Below are 14,282 nucleotides of genomic sequence, written 5' to 3' on the forward strand. Positions count from 1 at the left end.
CTCTGACTCTGATAGATCATCAGAGAACAAGCTAGTTATTGAAGCCCCAAGAAATTTTCCTGGTTTCTGAGGGGACAGAATTGGGGGATTTGTAGGCAGCAAAGATTGCTCTGCTGTGGTTCTAACTTGGCCCTTCTGCACATGCACCAATGGGCATAATTTTTGTTGATGGGCACCAAGGAGTATATTCTGGATAAAGAAAATGTTCAGATAAATGGTAGCTTATGATTGGCCTTATTTATTTAGCTCTTTATTTTATATAAAATCTTTCCTTGAACTCTCTGGAGTAGGTATTAGCCATTTAGGTTCAGGCAGGCTCCATAATATATTCTCACTTAAATTATCTAGTTGTAAGTGTCAGAGGCAGGACTCAACCTCACCTCCTCTGGTTTCCCTTTTCATGAATCATTTCCTGACCTCTCTCTCTCTAAAATGACTGAAAGCATGGAAGACACATTTATGAGAAAAGATGAAATACCAGGATTCTTTGATTCTAGAAGAATGAAGGCTGAGAAGATAAAAATATGTACTATCAGGAAGGTTTCTGAAGAACAGAGATATTCTACTTCTAGTGGAGTATTAGGAGTAAACAGGCATGCTCTGTAGGTTAATACCCTAGTTTTCAAATGACAAATAAAAGGAGATAGTATTTTTCACACAGAGTCCGTCCTAGTATGGCCAGTTCTATATGAGAAGCACTCATGGCAACAAACTATCATAGAGGTCTTTAAAAGGGTCTTTAAAAATTCTCTCATCTGAAGCCCGTGGAGGTAAACTGGCTTATCCATATCATTCTTTGCAGTGATGTATCTTTGTAGAAATGTATTTTTTCTACTAGAAGTCACTGCATAACGCAACTATTATACAAAACTATTTACAGACTTAATAGGTTTTTTTAAAAAACACAACACAACTTTACAAATGATAGTTTCAGAGAAACCTGGAAAGACTTGAATTAATGAATATAGAGGACAAAGATAACAATTTACACAGTAACATCACTGCAAAACAATTTTGAATGTCTTAGCAACTCTGATGGAGTAACCAGACATGATTCCAGAAGTTTCATGATAAAAATAGATTGAGATATATAGATTTTTGGACAAAGCCAATAAGATAACTTTTGTTTGACTATGAATACTGACTGCAAAGTTTTTTTGTTTGTTTGTTTTGTTTTGTAATTCTTTTTTTTTCTTTTGGGTAAGGAGGTAGGAGGGGAAAAGGGGACATTTTCTAATTTTAAAAGATTAATAAAATGTTTTTATTGCTTTAGCTATGCTGAAAATGCTTCTTTCCAAGAAGAATCATGTTACATTAAGTCAGTAATTAAATACATTTGATCATTCTTGACTCCGACAATTTAGAAAGCTCTCATGATTCAAAAAAATAAAAAGGTTCCTCTGGCTTCATTCACTGGGGAAAAATGGTCACTGAATCCAGAACTAAGATACAGTTTGAACCATGAATAATCAAGAGGTACAAGGACTTACCATAGCAATGACTGCTGCTCCTGCTCCAGCAAGGGCCACGATAAACAAGTGGAATGTCATGTTCAGCTGCAAAGAGGTCCAAAAAAAACCAACAAAAAACCCATGAAACAAGCTTGGTAACAAAAAGAGAGCTTAACAGCAGTAGATGGTAATATCAGCAGACATATAATTCACAATCACATATTTTCAAACAAATGATAAACAATGTGGAGTTTGTGGTTTTACACATTTATTTTTGTACTTGTTTATCTAAATGTTTTCAGCTTATTTCTGTTTATTTATATAATAAATTTTTTAAAAATAAAAAAAAACTGTACTTAGTGTTCCTCTGACTAAACAAATGGCCTAATGAAATAGCCATCTGTATCATTTATTTTACTCTGAAGAGGCTATAGTCAATTCTGGATGCTTTAAATCCCTATAATTGTTCAACATTAGCCTAATTGCATTATAAAGATTAGGATAAGGGAACGGATGATAATAATCATTATCATCATAATGACTTAACAACTATAATGTCTTTTAATGGTGATTTTATAGGCTTCCTTTTCACTCTTTTGTAACCAAGAGTTTTTACAAATTCCAAAATTAATGGAGATATTTTCCATACATATCAGAAGATCTTTTTTCTCTTCCCCTGAAATATCCTCAACTCTAAACATATGTGCTACATCATATGTCCCTTTTACAAAACTTCTCTGTGTGCTGGACCACATACTAAAAAATTGAACAAAAATTAGGCATCTACAAATTAAGACTTCTGCACTTTCACCAGCACAGCGAAAGTTGTTCTAAAGGATGAAAATGAATCACAAAATTCACCTCCTGATAAAGAGGTAATGAAATGAACTTAAAACACAAAGAGAGACCTATGGTTCTGAACTGAATTTGTGTAGGGATTTTTTTCCTTTGGTCATACTCGTGCAGGGGAGGGTATAATTAATACAAAATGTTGAAAGAAGTGAACACAGTAAATGCTAAACACTTGGCAAAACCTTGAGCATATAGTGTATCTTTTATTTTGATCTCTCCACACACCTCAGTAGATTCACACATCCTCAGGAAATTTTCAGACATGGTGCAGATCTTCTTCTCCTCCCCAACTGTCACAATCCCTACAATGCATGAAAAATGTAAGGAATACGGTATAAACATGCTAGTAGTAGCTGAAGGGGAAAGACTACATTATGGAACTAGCCTAACAAGTGACCCTGATTTTACAGGTGCAATTTTACTTTCCCCCATTATGCTATTTAAGTGAGTTAAGTGAGCAGAGTACAAGCTTTCATCCTGGAGAATAACAGTTTGATATGGAAAAAGAAGCAGGATCATCGAGCCCTGAAGCAGTGTTTCAAAAAAAAAAAAATCACCTTGGATTTGATTGACTCTAGCCATCAGGGTATTCCTATATTGGAAAATAACTCACAGCCAGTGCAAACACTTGGTTTATTAGCATGATAATGCATTTACCCTAACAGTTTCTGTCCCTGTGCTGCAGAGGTCAAAATTCAGATTTGCTTGTCCAGTACAAAGCTTCTGCTAGAAGGATTGGAGCCTCTTCCCCCAAGGAGCACTTAAGCAGCTGTTAAGAAGGAAAGCAGCTGCTGCCTGGAAGGGCAACGAGGCGCTTCTGTTCCACTAAGCTTGGCTCCTGGCTCCTCTTTAAATCACATCCAAAGTCCCGGGAAGAAAATATTATCGAATGGGCAAAAGTGGCTGTAACTTACAACAGGCCACCGGGAGTATGTAAGCATCAAGCCAGAACCTGAATTTCTGTTCAAAACTAGTAATAATAATAGAGTATTTCAGCTCAACTCAGCAAGCATTCCTGAGCCTCCTCCAACTGTGGGCGAAGCACAGGAGTTCAGTTTCTCCAATCTTTATTTATTTTTTTTAAACCTCCTTACCTTCTGTTTGAGAATTGATGCATGGTATCAGTTCCAGGGCAGAAGAACAGCAAGGGCTTGGCAATGGGGTTAAGTGACTTGTCCAGGGTCTGAGGCTAGATTTGAATTCACACCTTGCTTTCTGGCTGCTGAGCCACCTCCCAGCCCCTTTTCATAGCTACCATTTGATTCTTTACATATTTAGATTCTTTTCTGGCAATTCTTCTTCCTGACACTTAGCATACTCACCTGGATCTCTACCTCCTGGTTCTCTCTTGAAGTCCTACCTTTGCAAGAAGCCCTTTGCAGTCTTTCTTGCTGCTGGTGCCTTCCCTGGCAGATGATCTCCAATTTACTCTGTGTATCTTGTGTATACCTGGTTGTTTCCCCATTAGAGGGCAGAGGCTGTCTTTGCATCCCTGTTAATTCATCAGCATTTTGTCTTGTTGGCTTGGCTGCTAGACTCACCCTATGGTTTGTCCTTTATCGAAGAGTTCTCTCTGCCACACTGATGGGTGACAGGGTGGCTCAGGACAGAACTTACAGGTCACTCATCTGGCTTGGGCATGACTGACATTTTTTTAAACTGCAGACTTTCCTTGCTAATTATGTTCTCATTCTGCTGTATTAAAATAAATTTGTATTTTTTCAGCACCTATCCCCTGGACAGTGAAGTGAGACATTTTCAAAAATGTGTTGAGCAGTAGAGGGAATCCAAGATGGAGTTAAGAAGGTATCACAAACGATTCCCTTGAAGGTACAGTCTCCATGAAACAGCAAGCCACTAAAATGGATGTGTGTGAACAGAAAAACAGCACACCTTCATAGAGGCTTTGAAAGTTTAGGAAGTGCCTTCCTCACCATAGCACTGGGTGGAGAGTATTATAATTGCACCATGCTACATTGGGGACCAACTTCCCCATGAAAAGACCCATCTTTATAATATAAGTATCTTTTTAAAAAAAATAAACCCTTATCTTCTGTCTTAGAATCAATACTGGGTATTGGTTCTAAGGCAGAAGAGTGGTAAGGGCTAGGCAGTGGGGGCTAAGTGACTTGCCCAGGGTCTCACAGTTAGAAGTGCCTGAGGTCATATTTGAACCCAGGACCTCCCGTCTCCAGACCTCATGCTATATTTACTCTTCTACCTAGCTTAACCTATGAGAAATATTTCATTCATTCATTCATTCATTCATTTAATCCCTTACTTTCAATCAATACTATGTATTGGTTCCAAGGCAGAAGAGTGGTAAAAGCTAGGCAATGGGGGTCACATAGCTAGAAGTGTCTGAGGCCATATTTGAAGCCAGGACCTCCCGTCTCTGGGCCTGACTCTCAATCCACTGAGCCACCCAGCTGCCCCCTTAATATTGGTATCTTTAAGAAAATGAGGTAGCATAATGCATTGAGCACCAAGAAGACTGGAGTTCGAATCCAGCCTCTGACATCTTTACTTTTGTAACTGACTCTAGGGAAGTCATTTAACTTCTCTGTGTTCAGATTTCCTCAACTATCAAATGGGGGTGATAATAGCACCTCATTCATAGTCTGCTGTAAGGATCAAATGAGGTAATAGTTAAAGCACTTAGCCTAGGTAGGTGCTTGACCACTGACTGATTCCCTGGGTGGCCTTGGGTAAGTCACTTAACTATCTCCCTGGGTTTCACGATCTGTAAAATAAAGAGACCTGTCATCCATTATTGGATGAGAAAGACCAATGGGTTATAGTCTCCACAGCTGGAAAGAATACAGAGATGAAGAATGTTAGAGATGGGAGGGACTTCAGAGCTTTTCTAGTCCAGTTTTTCATTTTACAAAGAAAACTGAGGCTTAGAGAGTTTATCGACTTGACCCTGGTCCCACAGCCAGTGAGAGACAGAAGGAGGGCTTTAAAACACACCTTCAGAATCCAGGGCCCATGATTACATGATGATACCCTCGTCTCAACTCCTGACAGATCAAGTGGACATTCTCTGAATAGAGCAAGTCTAAGCACAGAAATTATCCAAAGCCATGAGTCTGTTCACAATAGATTGTCCCTTTGTATAGAAGACCCCAGCTCATAGTACAGATAAAAATGGAGCACAAAGGAGACTTGGTTACCTGCATTCAGCATTCAGTAAACCATTTACCCTCATTGTCAACCTGCTATTGATGAGATCTAAGAGTCCCTCCCAGGGAAGAAAGGGAAAGGTTGGAGCCAAAGCAGACTCCAAAAAACATCTGGTTATCCTAATGAAGACATAAAACAGAGATGGGACTACGAAAGGATCCATATATCCTCTGTTTCAAGGATACGTGTAGATGTACAGGCTAACAAAAACTATAGAAACAAGTGTACAGAGACAACACAGGTAGGGAATCGGAACAGTTTATTATTATTTTTTTTTAGTCTAAGGATCACCTTAGAGTTTTCAGTGCCTTGTGTTTGAGCCTTACAGTATCCCTTTGAGTCTCATTTTATATACTATCAATCCTCAACATTCACACATTTAACTTTTGTGTACTGAAGCATTAATGTGATTTTATTAATCATGTCATTTTAACTTTTGTGTTGACAACTATATGTATCAGTGGGGATGCTTGGTAGAGAAACAATGGGGGGCAAGATGAGCACAAGTTTGTGGAGGGGATGATATTCTACGTAGTCCTTCACTAGCCTTGTTCACTCTAGCATTGTAAAGGTCTCATATATTCATCGCAGTTTTTCTTTGCCTTTAAAACTCTAGTTTCATGTTGCAATTAAACCCCTAAAGTAAATACAAGTCCTTTTGGCTCTGAACCCAAGCAGGAAAAGTCAATGATGTGGCTTACTGAGAAAATAAAGGTATAAGGTAAATTTCATGCCAGAATATCCATCAGGTACAAGTTTAGTGTGAGGAGATGGACAAGGAAGAAATAGTTACACAGTACAATGCCCTCACATTACAATCAGACATAGCTGAAGGTAAGATTCAGATTTTAAGATGTTTTCCTTTTAAGAATTTTTTTGCCATCTATCTAATGTATTATGCCATCTTGTATTATGAAAAATCAATATTGTCTAAAGTCAATGAGTTTTTTAATGGAACTATTATAACAAAAGTTCTCAAAATCTTAGGGAATTACTAGCGAGAGAAATGTTTTGCATGTTGCCAGTTTTATTTTGTGCATTATATTTTGTGGGTTGATGAATGAAAAAGTGTATATTATCAAAATTAATATTTTATAATAAAGAATTACATGCACAAAAATGTGTTTTCAGCAATAGCTAGGGAAAGATTACCATTTCCAGTAGTTACAGGAACTTAATTCCCTATTTCCCATAGGTTCAATGTATTGACATTCACATATTTGATTTTCCAGCAATTTTCTAGGAATTGTTATCCTTCTGTGTGAAAGCTGAGGTCTGATTATATAAAGAATTGAAGCTTGAGAAAAGTTAACTAGTCAAGATCATATACAATTAGTCAGTAGTATTTACTCAAATTATGACATTTACTAATGTCTAATTGCTAAGTATTTAATAAATTTAGTCAGAAAGAAAGAAAGTCATAGTGTAAGAAATCAAATCCAGTTGGTTTGTGACTTCAATTTCAGGGCATTTCCTATGATCTCATGCTGCATAGATGCACTAGAGAATGGAGCAATGGACTAAGAATCAGGAAATTCAGATTTTAGACCTACCTTGATAGGTGACATTGAGTAAGTCATTTCAGCTTTCTAAAGCTCAAATTCCTTGTCACCTCTCATACATATTTTCACATCCCTTCAGAGATAAATTAGAAGACTGACAATATTTAAGAACAATAAAGAATATAATTTAGAGACTAAAATGTAGAAAGCAAACAAAATGCCACTATTTATTTATTGCAATCCAAGATCTCTTTCTCTCCCTTTCCTTCCTACCCTGCCTTCTTTTCCCTTTTCTGAGTGACTCCCAGGAAGGGTATCTAGGTCAGCCATGTCTAATTTCTCTTCAGGTTGCATTCTGAACTTTTATCATAGCAACACCTTCTTTTATGGATTTTATTTGCCTATTACAATATGAGTTCCTTGATGGTAGGGACTCTTTCTATTTATACTTGTTTTTCCAGTGATAAGCACAGTGCTTAGCATAAAGTTAGAATTAAATAAATTAGATGGTCTTTTGATTCAGAAGAACAAAACATAGCTCATTACTAACAAGAAATATTTCTTGATAAATGGTACCATAAAATAACTATTCACTTAACTTTTAATTATTATCAAATATCAAATGAGACATAAAACAGAAAAGTATTCAACACTGGTATGGAGGACAGTTCATGTACATTCCAGAAAGTGGACATGATCCAGACTTTTCTAGTTTGTGGATGATGTGCTTTTTGTACTAACCCTAAGAACATTACAGAGACCCTTCATTGAGAGTCATGATTAATGGAAAGCAATTATTTTAAACAGTTCAAACAGGGGAAAACTAGGTAAATAAAAAATGACGACTATCAAATGATTGAAAGGCCAGTCTGCTGAGGTATTACATACCTATGTATAACTGGGGAAGGCACAGAAGACAGATGATGAGTTGGGCCCAGAAATGAATAGAAGAAAGAATGAGCTGGATTGCATTTTAGAAACTGTGTGGTACTTTTAATGATTCCAAGCTGTAATTTGTTGCAGACACTTTTTTTCTGCCACAGATGTTTTCCTGGTGATGATGTAAGATTCAAGATCTTGGAACATCACAATCTTTTTAAGAATCAGAGTTGGAATTATTCTTGTCTTGATTCCTTATTTCATAGATAACAGAATGGAGAACCAAAGAAGTTAAGGGCTTTGCTTTGCCCAAGCTAAACTACTCAGTAGTTATAGGTGTAAAGATAAGGGATAGGGGAAAATGCATAGGTTGCCTTTAAGAGGAAAGGAGGAGAAGTTTGTATCTAAGTTCTTCTCCTTTACTCTTAAAGACAATCTATGAATTTTTTCCTATCCTTTATCCTTACATTGGTATTAAAACCCAGTTATTCTTTCTGTATTCTTTCTGTTATACTGCAATAATTATTAAACAGAGAACTTGAAATAAGATTACTTTTCTACTTTGGGGCTCTTTCAAGTACTTCAATTGAACTGGGCTCTGAGGGTCTTCTTAGTGTAGAATATACACTGGAAGGAGAACTAGACACGGGGTCAGGAGACTTGGGTTCAAATTCTGCTGCTAATATATACTAACAGAATGATCCTATAATCATTCTTCATAAACTTTGAGAACCTAGTTTCCTTATCTGTAACATGGACACAGTCACTTTTGTACCATATTTCTCATAGAGTTATCCTGAGCAAAGGACTTGAAGACCTTTAATTTCTTTTTGAATGTGAGTGGTTGGATATTTCTCCCACTGACACAGATCACAACCATGTCTATATCAATGGTTTTCTGAATTTATGCAGCTCTCACATAAGGGGTCTTCCTGAACTTAGGTGGGCTCTCTTCTCATGACAGATCCATACTCAATTTGGCAAAAGTAACCAGAACTAGCATTCAAGAACCTAAGCCTCCATGCTGTGATGAACCACTGGGGAATGATTTCATTTAGAGGAAATCTTTTTTTCTCTCTCTTTTTCATTTAGTGGATACTTAGCCTTCATTTTCCACTTTTAAGGGGTAGAAAAGTAAGCGATAGATAGAGAACAGAATCAGTGAAAAAAGAGGCAAAAGAAAGGAAAAGACTTAAATGAGTCCCTCAGGGCTCTTGGCTAGGCATTTCTTATTTTGGAATTGGAATTTGTAGCTTCTTTTAAGGCTCATTTTGGGTGCTACTTCTTACAAGAAGTGATTTCCCAAATGGCTAGTACTCTCTTCCTCTTTATATTGTATTTATTTGTCTGTATCCATGTGGTATTCCCCTCCATTGTGTCCTCTGTCCCACCCCAAATATAAGCTCTTGAGGGCAGGGACCTTTTTTGTCTTTATATTCCCAGCACCCCCCAGAAGGGAAATTGGCCCAACTTTGTAGTACAAGGACCAAAACTACCACTAGACCACCTTGAGTTCCATCATCCCACTAGTTTTGCAAGAGATTGCACAGTGAATGCATTCAGACAGAGAGTTGGTAAGTGCTGCTCTTTAACAACTTCCCAGATCATTTTCTGGCAACAGTTCAGACAACGGCCGATGAATAGGAATCCGCCATTTTACTTACCAAACTGACGGAGGTCCAAGCAAAGATTGGTTCCTTCCATTAATGTGGTGTTACGGCAGATGGTCCACATATTGAAGTACATGTAGACTGGCAGAGAGGTAAAAGCCGTGACTCCAAGCCAGGCCAACATGAACACATATGTCAGCATGATGAACTGCAACACAGAAGAAACAGACGGAGTGTCAATGCTAGAGCGCAGCCCAGTGACGGATGAGAGCAAGCTCTGTTTATTGGGAAGAACATGTTTTCTGTGACAGGGGCTATGGGAGCCAAACGTGAGTTAGACGGAATAGAGGACACAGGTATAAGCTGGAAAATTGGTGCCGTCATGGATTCTGACATTTGTGAAATGAGTTAACCCCTCCCTGGTGTCTCATTTTAACTCAAGCCCCATTAACTGCTTCTTTTGATAAATGCCACCATCTATTCTCTATCCTTTAGAAATTCATATTATGTTCAAGGTCCTGGAAAACACAGAATAAAAACAGAGAGAAACTCTTAATAAATGAACACCATTCCCGTTAAAATGTGAGAAAAGTAGGATCAGCCAAGTGGCTCAGTAGACTAAGAGTCAGACCTAGAAACAGGAGGTTCTGACTTCAAATCTGGCCTCAAACACTTTCCTAGCTGCGTGTCCCTGAGCAAAGTCTAGCCCTTACTGCTCCTATACACATAATATTGATTCTAAGATGAAAGGTAAGGATTTAAAAAATTTAAAAATTAAAAAAAAGTATGAGGAAAGAAAATTGAGTTATTTTGTAACTAATATCTATATAGTGCTTTAAAGTTGGTAAAGAGGTTTAAATTCCTGATTTCCTTTGTCTCTCAAGATAATCCTGAGAAATATCATTATGGATGATTTTGAAGATTGATTGATGAGATGTTTTTTCCCCACTGCACAGATGAACAAACAGACTCACTGAGGTTAGATGACTGAATCTATAAAGTGAGTTAATATCAGAGTCCATCAAATCCCAGGTTTTCCTGATGCTGGTCTAACTTTCTACCCATTCTACTGTATTGCTTCCATATTATTCCAAGCTGTAAATAGTTAGAGCATTTAAATTCATTGGTGTACTTAGACTTTTTAGGAGTGAACATTCAAAACTTAGTAATATTAACCATATGTCAATTTAAAAAAAATGTTTAGGTCCATATTAACTAAAACTCACATGGAGAAGAAGCAGCAGAAGTAATTTTTTTTTGTGGATTGCCCTTTTAATATCTAACCAGATTTTTTTGACATTAATATTCCATGTCCCATAATACCAATACCTGCGAATCACCATCCGCATTTTCTTACTGGATCATACCCCACTTGATCCATAGCTCATTCTCAGACCCTTGCCTGCTTTGATAAGTTTGGTGGAACAAAACATTTGGAAGCTTTGGTCCTCTTGACCTCACTTATCTAATAGTCTTTCCTAGGTGCCACTGACTAGTTCATTATTCAGATTAGATTTTCTTAAGACTTAAATAGAATGTATAACCCTAAAAAAGCAGTGAGGGGTCTCAGTGGAGAGAGTCCCCAGTCCAGAATCTGGCAGACCTCATGAGCCTGGGCAAGTCACTTCACCCCTTTTGCCTCAGTTTCCTTTTCTCTAAAATGAGCTGAAGAAGAAATGGCAAACCCCTCCAGTATCTTTGCCAAGAATATTCCAAATTGGGGTCATGAAGAGTCAGGCGTGACTGAAACAATGGAACAACAACAAATACCCTTAAATCCTAAGTGGGTCATAAGATATTTCTCAAAGATTACACATGTGCCAAATGGAGCCTTCTTGTAGGCTGGAATATGACTGACAGAAACCAGCCCATAAACAGTTTGGGATGTCTTCTGTGTTTTAGGCACTGGGATATAACGTATATGTGTGCATACACATAGGTACATATTTGTGCAAACATAAGTGTGTGTGATAAGTGTGTGCATGTATGCACATGTGTGGGTGGGTATGTGTGGGTTTGTGCATATGTGTATGGCAATGTTTGGGGTGTATCTTTTTCATTTTATTCTTATTTATTTTTCAGTATTTTCCCATGGTTACATGATTCATGTTCTCTCTGGAGCTGACAAGCAATTCCACAGGGTTATACATATATTACCATCACTCAAAGCCTATTTCCATATTAATCATTTTTGTAAAAGAGTAACCTTTTAAAACCCAAAGTATTTTGGGTGTATCTTCTTCACAGGTTCACAGTATCATAGATTTAGTAACAAAATGAACCTTAGAGGTCATCTAGTACAACCACTTCATTTTACAGATGAGGAGAATCAGTGACTTGCCCAAAGCACATATTTTAATGTAGATATTTTTATTTAAAATACTATATTCTTTCTGATCCATGAGTTACTCCCATGGAAATATCCGTATTGTTTCAAAAATACATTTTGTACTTTTTCCTGTATCTATTTGGTTCAAAACCTGATTTTTCCCTCTAATTCTACAGCCTCTTTTCTAGAGATACAGAAATCAGTCTTTAAAATGAGATTGTAGAAACTTTAATATATATAGATGATTTTCATAAAAGGATCCTCTACCTCCCTCAGCAGGTTGACACTGGTGAGTTATTCATCCTGACATGAGTCTTCAAGTTATATATTTTTTATTAAAAATCCATCTTTTGGGGGTTAAGACTTATATAAAATGAATTTTAAATATTAATTATGAATTATACTGAAATTACATGCAGCCATGAGCCCTTCACGTAACCCCTTAGAAGTCAAAACTGGGAGTAGCTTTTAGTGAGAAGGGACTCCTCTATTTCTAGACAAAAAAATGTAGAAGTCATCAGAGGATCTCTTCTGCAAATGGATCTTAATGATAGGGGAAAGTATCATTCTTTAGTCTATTGTTAATGGCTTCAAAATATGTTGTCTTTCAAATCTAAAAAGAGTATTAAAGATGACACTGCAGAGTGGCCATGAAGAAAATGGCAGTGAAAGTGGTAAAGAAAAAAAATGGTGATGATAAAATGAAACGTAGTCATTTGAACTGATGGGAATTTACAAAAAATATATCACAGTTAAAATGGTTCTTTTGTATTACATTTCAGTATAGGTCCATATAGTTTTCCTTTCAAGGATTTTGAGAATGTTTTCTCTAAGTCAGAGAGAGCCTGTAACTAGAAGGGACTTTAGATGTTCTCTGACATAGTACATCCTTGCTTTATAGATGAGAAATCTGAAAAGAGAGGAGGATTTAAGAGTTTTATTATTGTGACCATTGACAATTATATTGTCACTACTGTGTGTTTATGTATAAATAAGAGTTACAACTCTAGAAGTCTCTCTCTTTCTTTTAAACTCTTATATTTCATCTTAGACTCAATACTGTGTAATGTTTCCATGTCAGAAAACTGGTAAAGGATAGGAAATGGGGGTTAAGTGACTTGCCCAGGGTCACACAGCTAGGAAGTATTGGAGGCCAGATTTTAAACTAGGACCTCTCATCTGTAATCATGACTCTCAGTCTACTGAGCCACCTAGCTGTCTCCAAATAGTTTTTTAAAATAAAAACTATCTTCCTGTTTTCTAGTTAATCGGGCAATTTTTAAACTGCCAACAATGATTTTACCTTTTTAAAGTTGTTAAATTCAGTTAAAGCCAGAGCTTTTGTTGCATCCAGTAAGAAATAATATATTTTCTTATTTATCATTATGGCAAATAATAAATTTGGCTAATCTGACACTGCATCCTAACAGGCTACTTATAATTTTTGAAGAAGCTATGAAATTTTGAATACTGAAGGCATGATTTAGGATGAATTGAACTTCCAGGTCTTAAAAGGATTTATTTTCTCCTGATTTAAAATCTAGGAAGGATTGCAGGGTTTTAAGACTAGTGGTGACCGTATTTCAAACCCCTCAGTTTACAAAAGAGTAAACTGAAAATTGTTTTTATGGAAAAGTGACTTGTCAAAGCTCACACAGGGAATCCATAAGAGAACCTCAACTATAATGGAAGCCTTCTGTCCTCAGTCATTTTCTCTTAGAGACTATATGTACACTGGTGTACAGTGCATCCATTTATATGTCCGTATGACTATGGGAGCAAATCTGAATTTGTATATCCATGTGGGTTATGCCTCATGAGAATGAACATGAGAATGATGGAAAGCGTAGGTGTATGGGATTTATGCTAGGGTTAATCAAGGCAGAGTAGTGCCCTAGTTCTTTAGATGAGTAGAATATAAATGTCATTCATTGAACTTCCAGAGAGCTAGAACCTCTCTTCTCCTTCACCCTCATCTGATTCATTCTCATTCTTGGAGTTGTTGCTGAATCTAGGAAATGTGTGGGGTAGAGACAGAGTGAAAGCAGAATGAGTTTGCTCCTATGGAAGACAGTTATTCCAGTTCTCACCTTAGATCCTTAATATGCACATCAACATAGGATATCATATAGATGCTTACCATGTACATTCATTATTATGAAGCTAACATCTTCTGATAGTCCTTAAAATACCCAAATTCAAAGCATGAAAACAGATGGTTTTAAAGACCATTTCTCCTTAGCTAAAGTATGAGACATGCCCATGAAGCAGTTGAACTTCTGATATATATTTTATAGCAAGATGAATCAGTTTCAAAATGTGAAACATTTTCCCCAGAACATAAGCATTCTCTTTCTATAAATATCTAAGAGACTTCGTGGTTTACCTTCGTATAGCTGAACAAACCATATGCCTATGTTTCTTGAGCCTGCAAATTTATATAAAAAATATGCCAGGTTAAGTTGCCAAGACT

At 36.9% G+C, this 14,282-nt stretch overlaps 1 protein-coding gene across 3 annotated transcripts in view; it reads right to left on the reverse strand.

Moving 5' to 3' along the window:
* GPM6A (glycoprotein M6A) overlaps window positions 1-14,282 on the reverse strand; it is a 507,062-nt gene that overhangs the window by 10,393 nt on the left and 482,387 nt on the right. For all 3 annotated transcript variants that reach the window (XM_056802931.1, XM_007496095.3, XM_007496094.3), the window contains exons 4-6: window positions 9,535-9,688; window positions 2,529-2,605; window positions 1,491-1,556 (exon numbers count right to left, since the gene is read on the reverse strand). In XM_056802931.1, the coding sequence (XP_056658909.1) occupies window positions 1,491-1,556; window positions 2,529-2,605; window positions 9,535-9,688 (297 nt within the window). The remainder of the gene's footprint in view (window positions 1-1,490; window positions 1,557-2,528; window positions 2,606-9,534; window positions 9,689-14,282) is intronic.

This window comes from Monodelphis domestica, chromosome 6 (assembly GCF_027887165.1).
Source record: "Monodelphis domestica isolate mMonDom1 chromosome 6, mMonDom1.pri, whole genome shotgun sequence".
NCBI lineage: Eukaryota > Metazoa > Chordata > Mammalia > Didelphimorphia > Didelphidae > Monodelphis > Monodelphis domestica.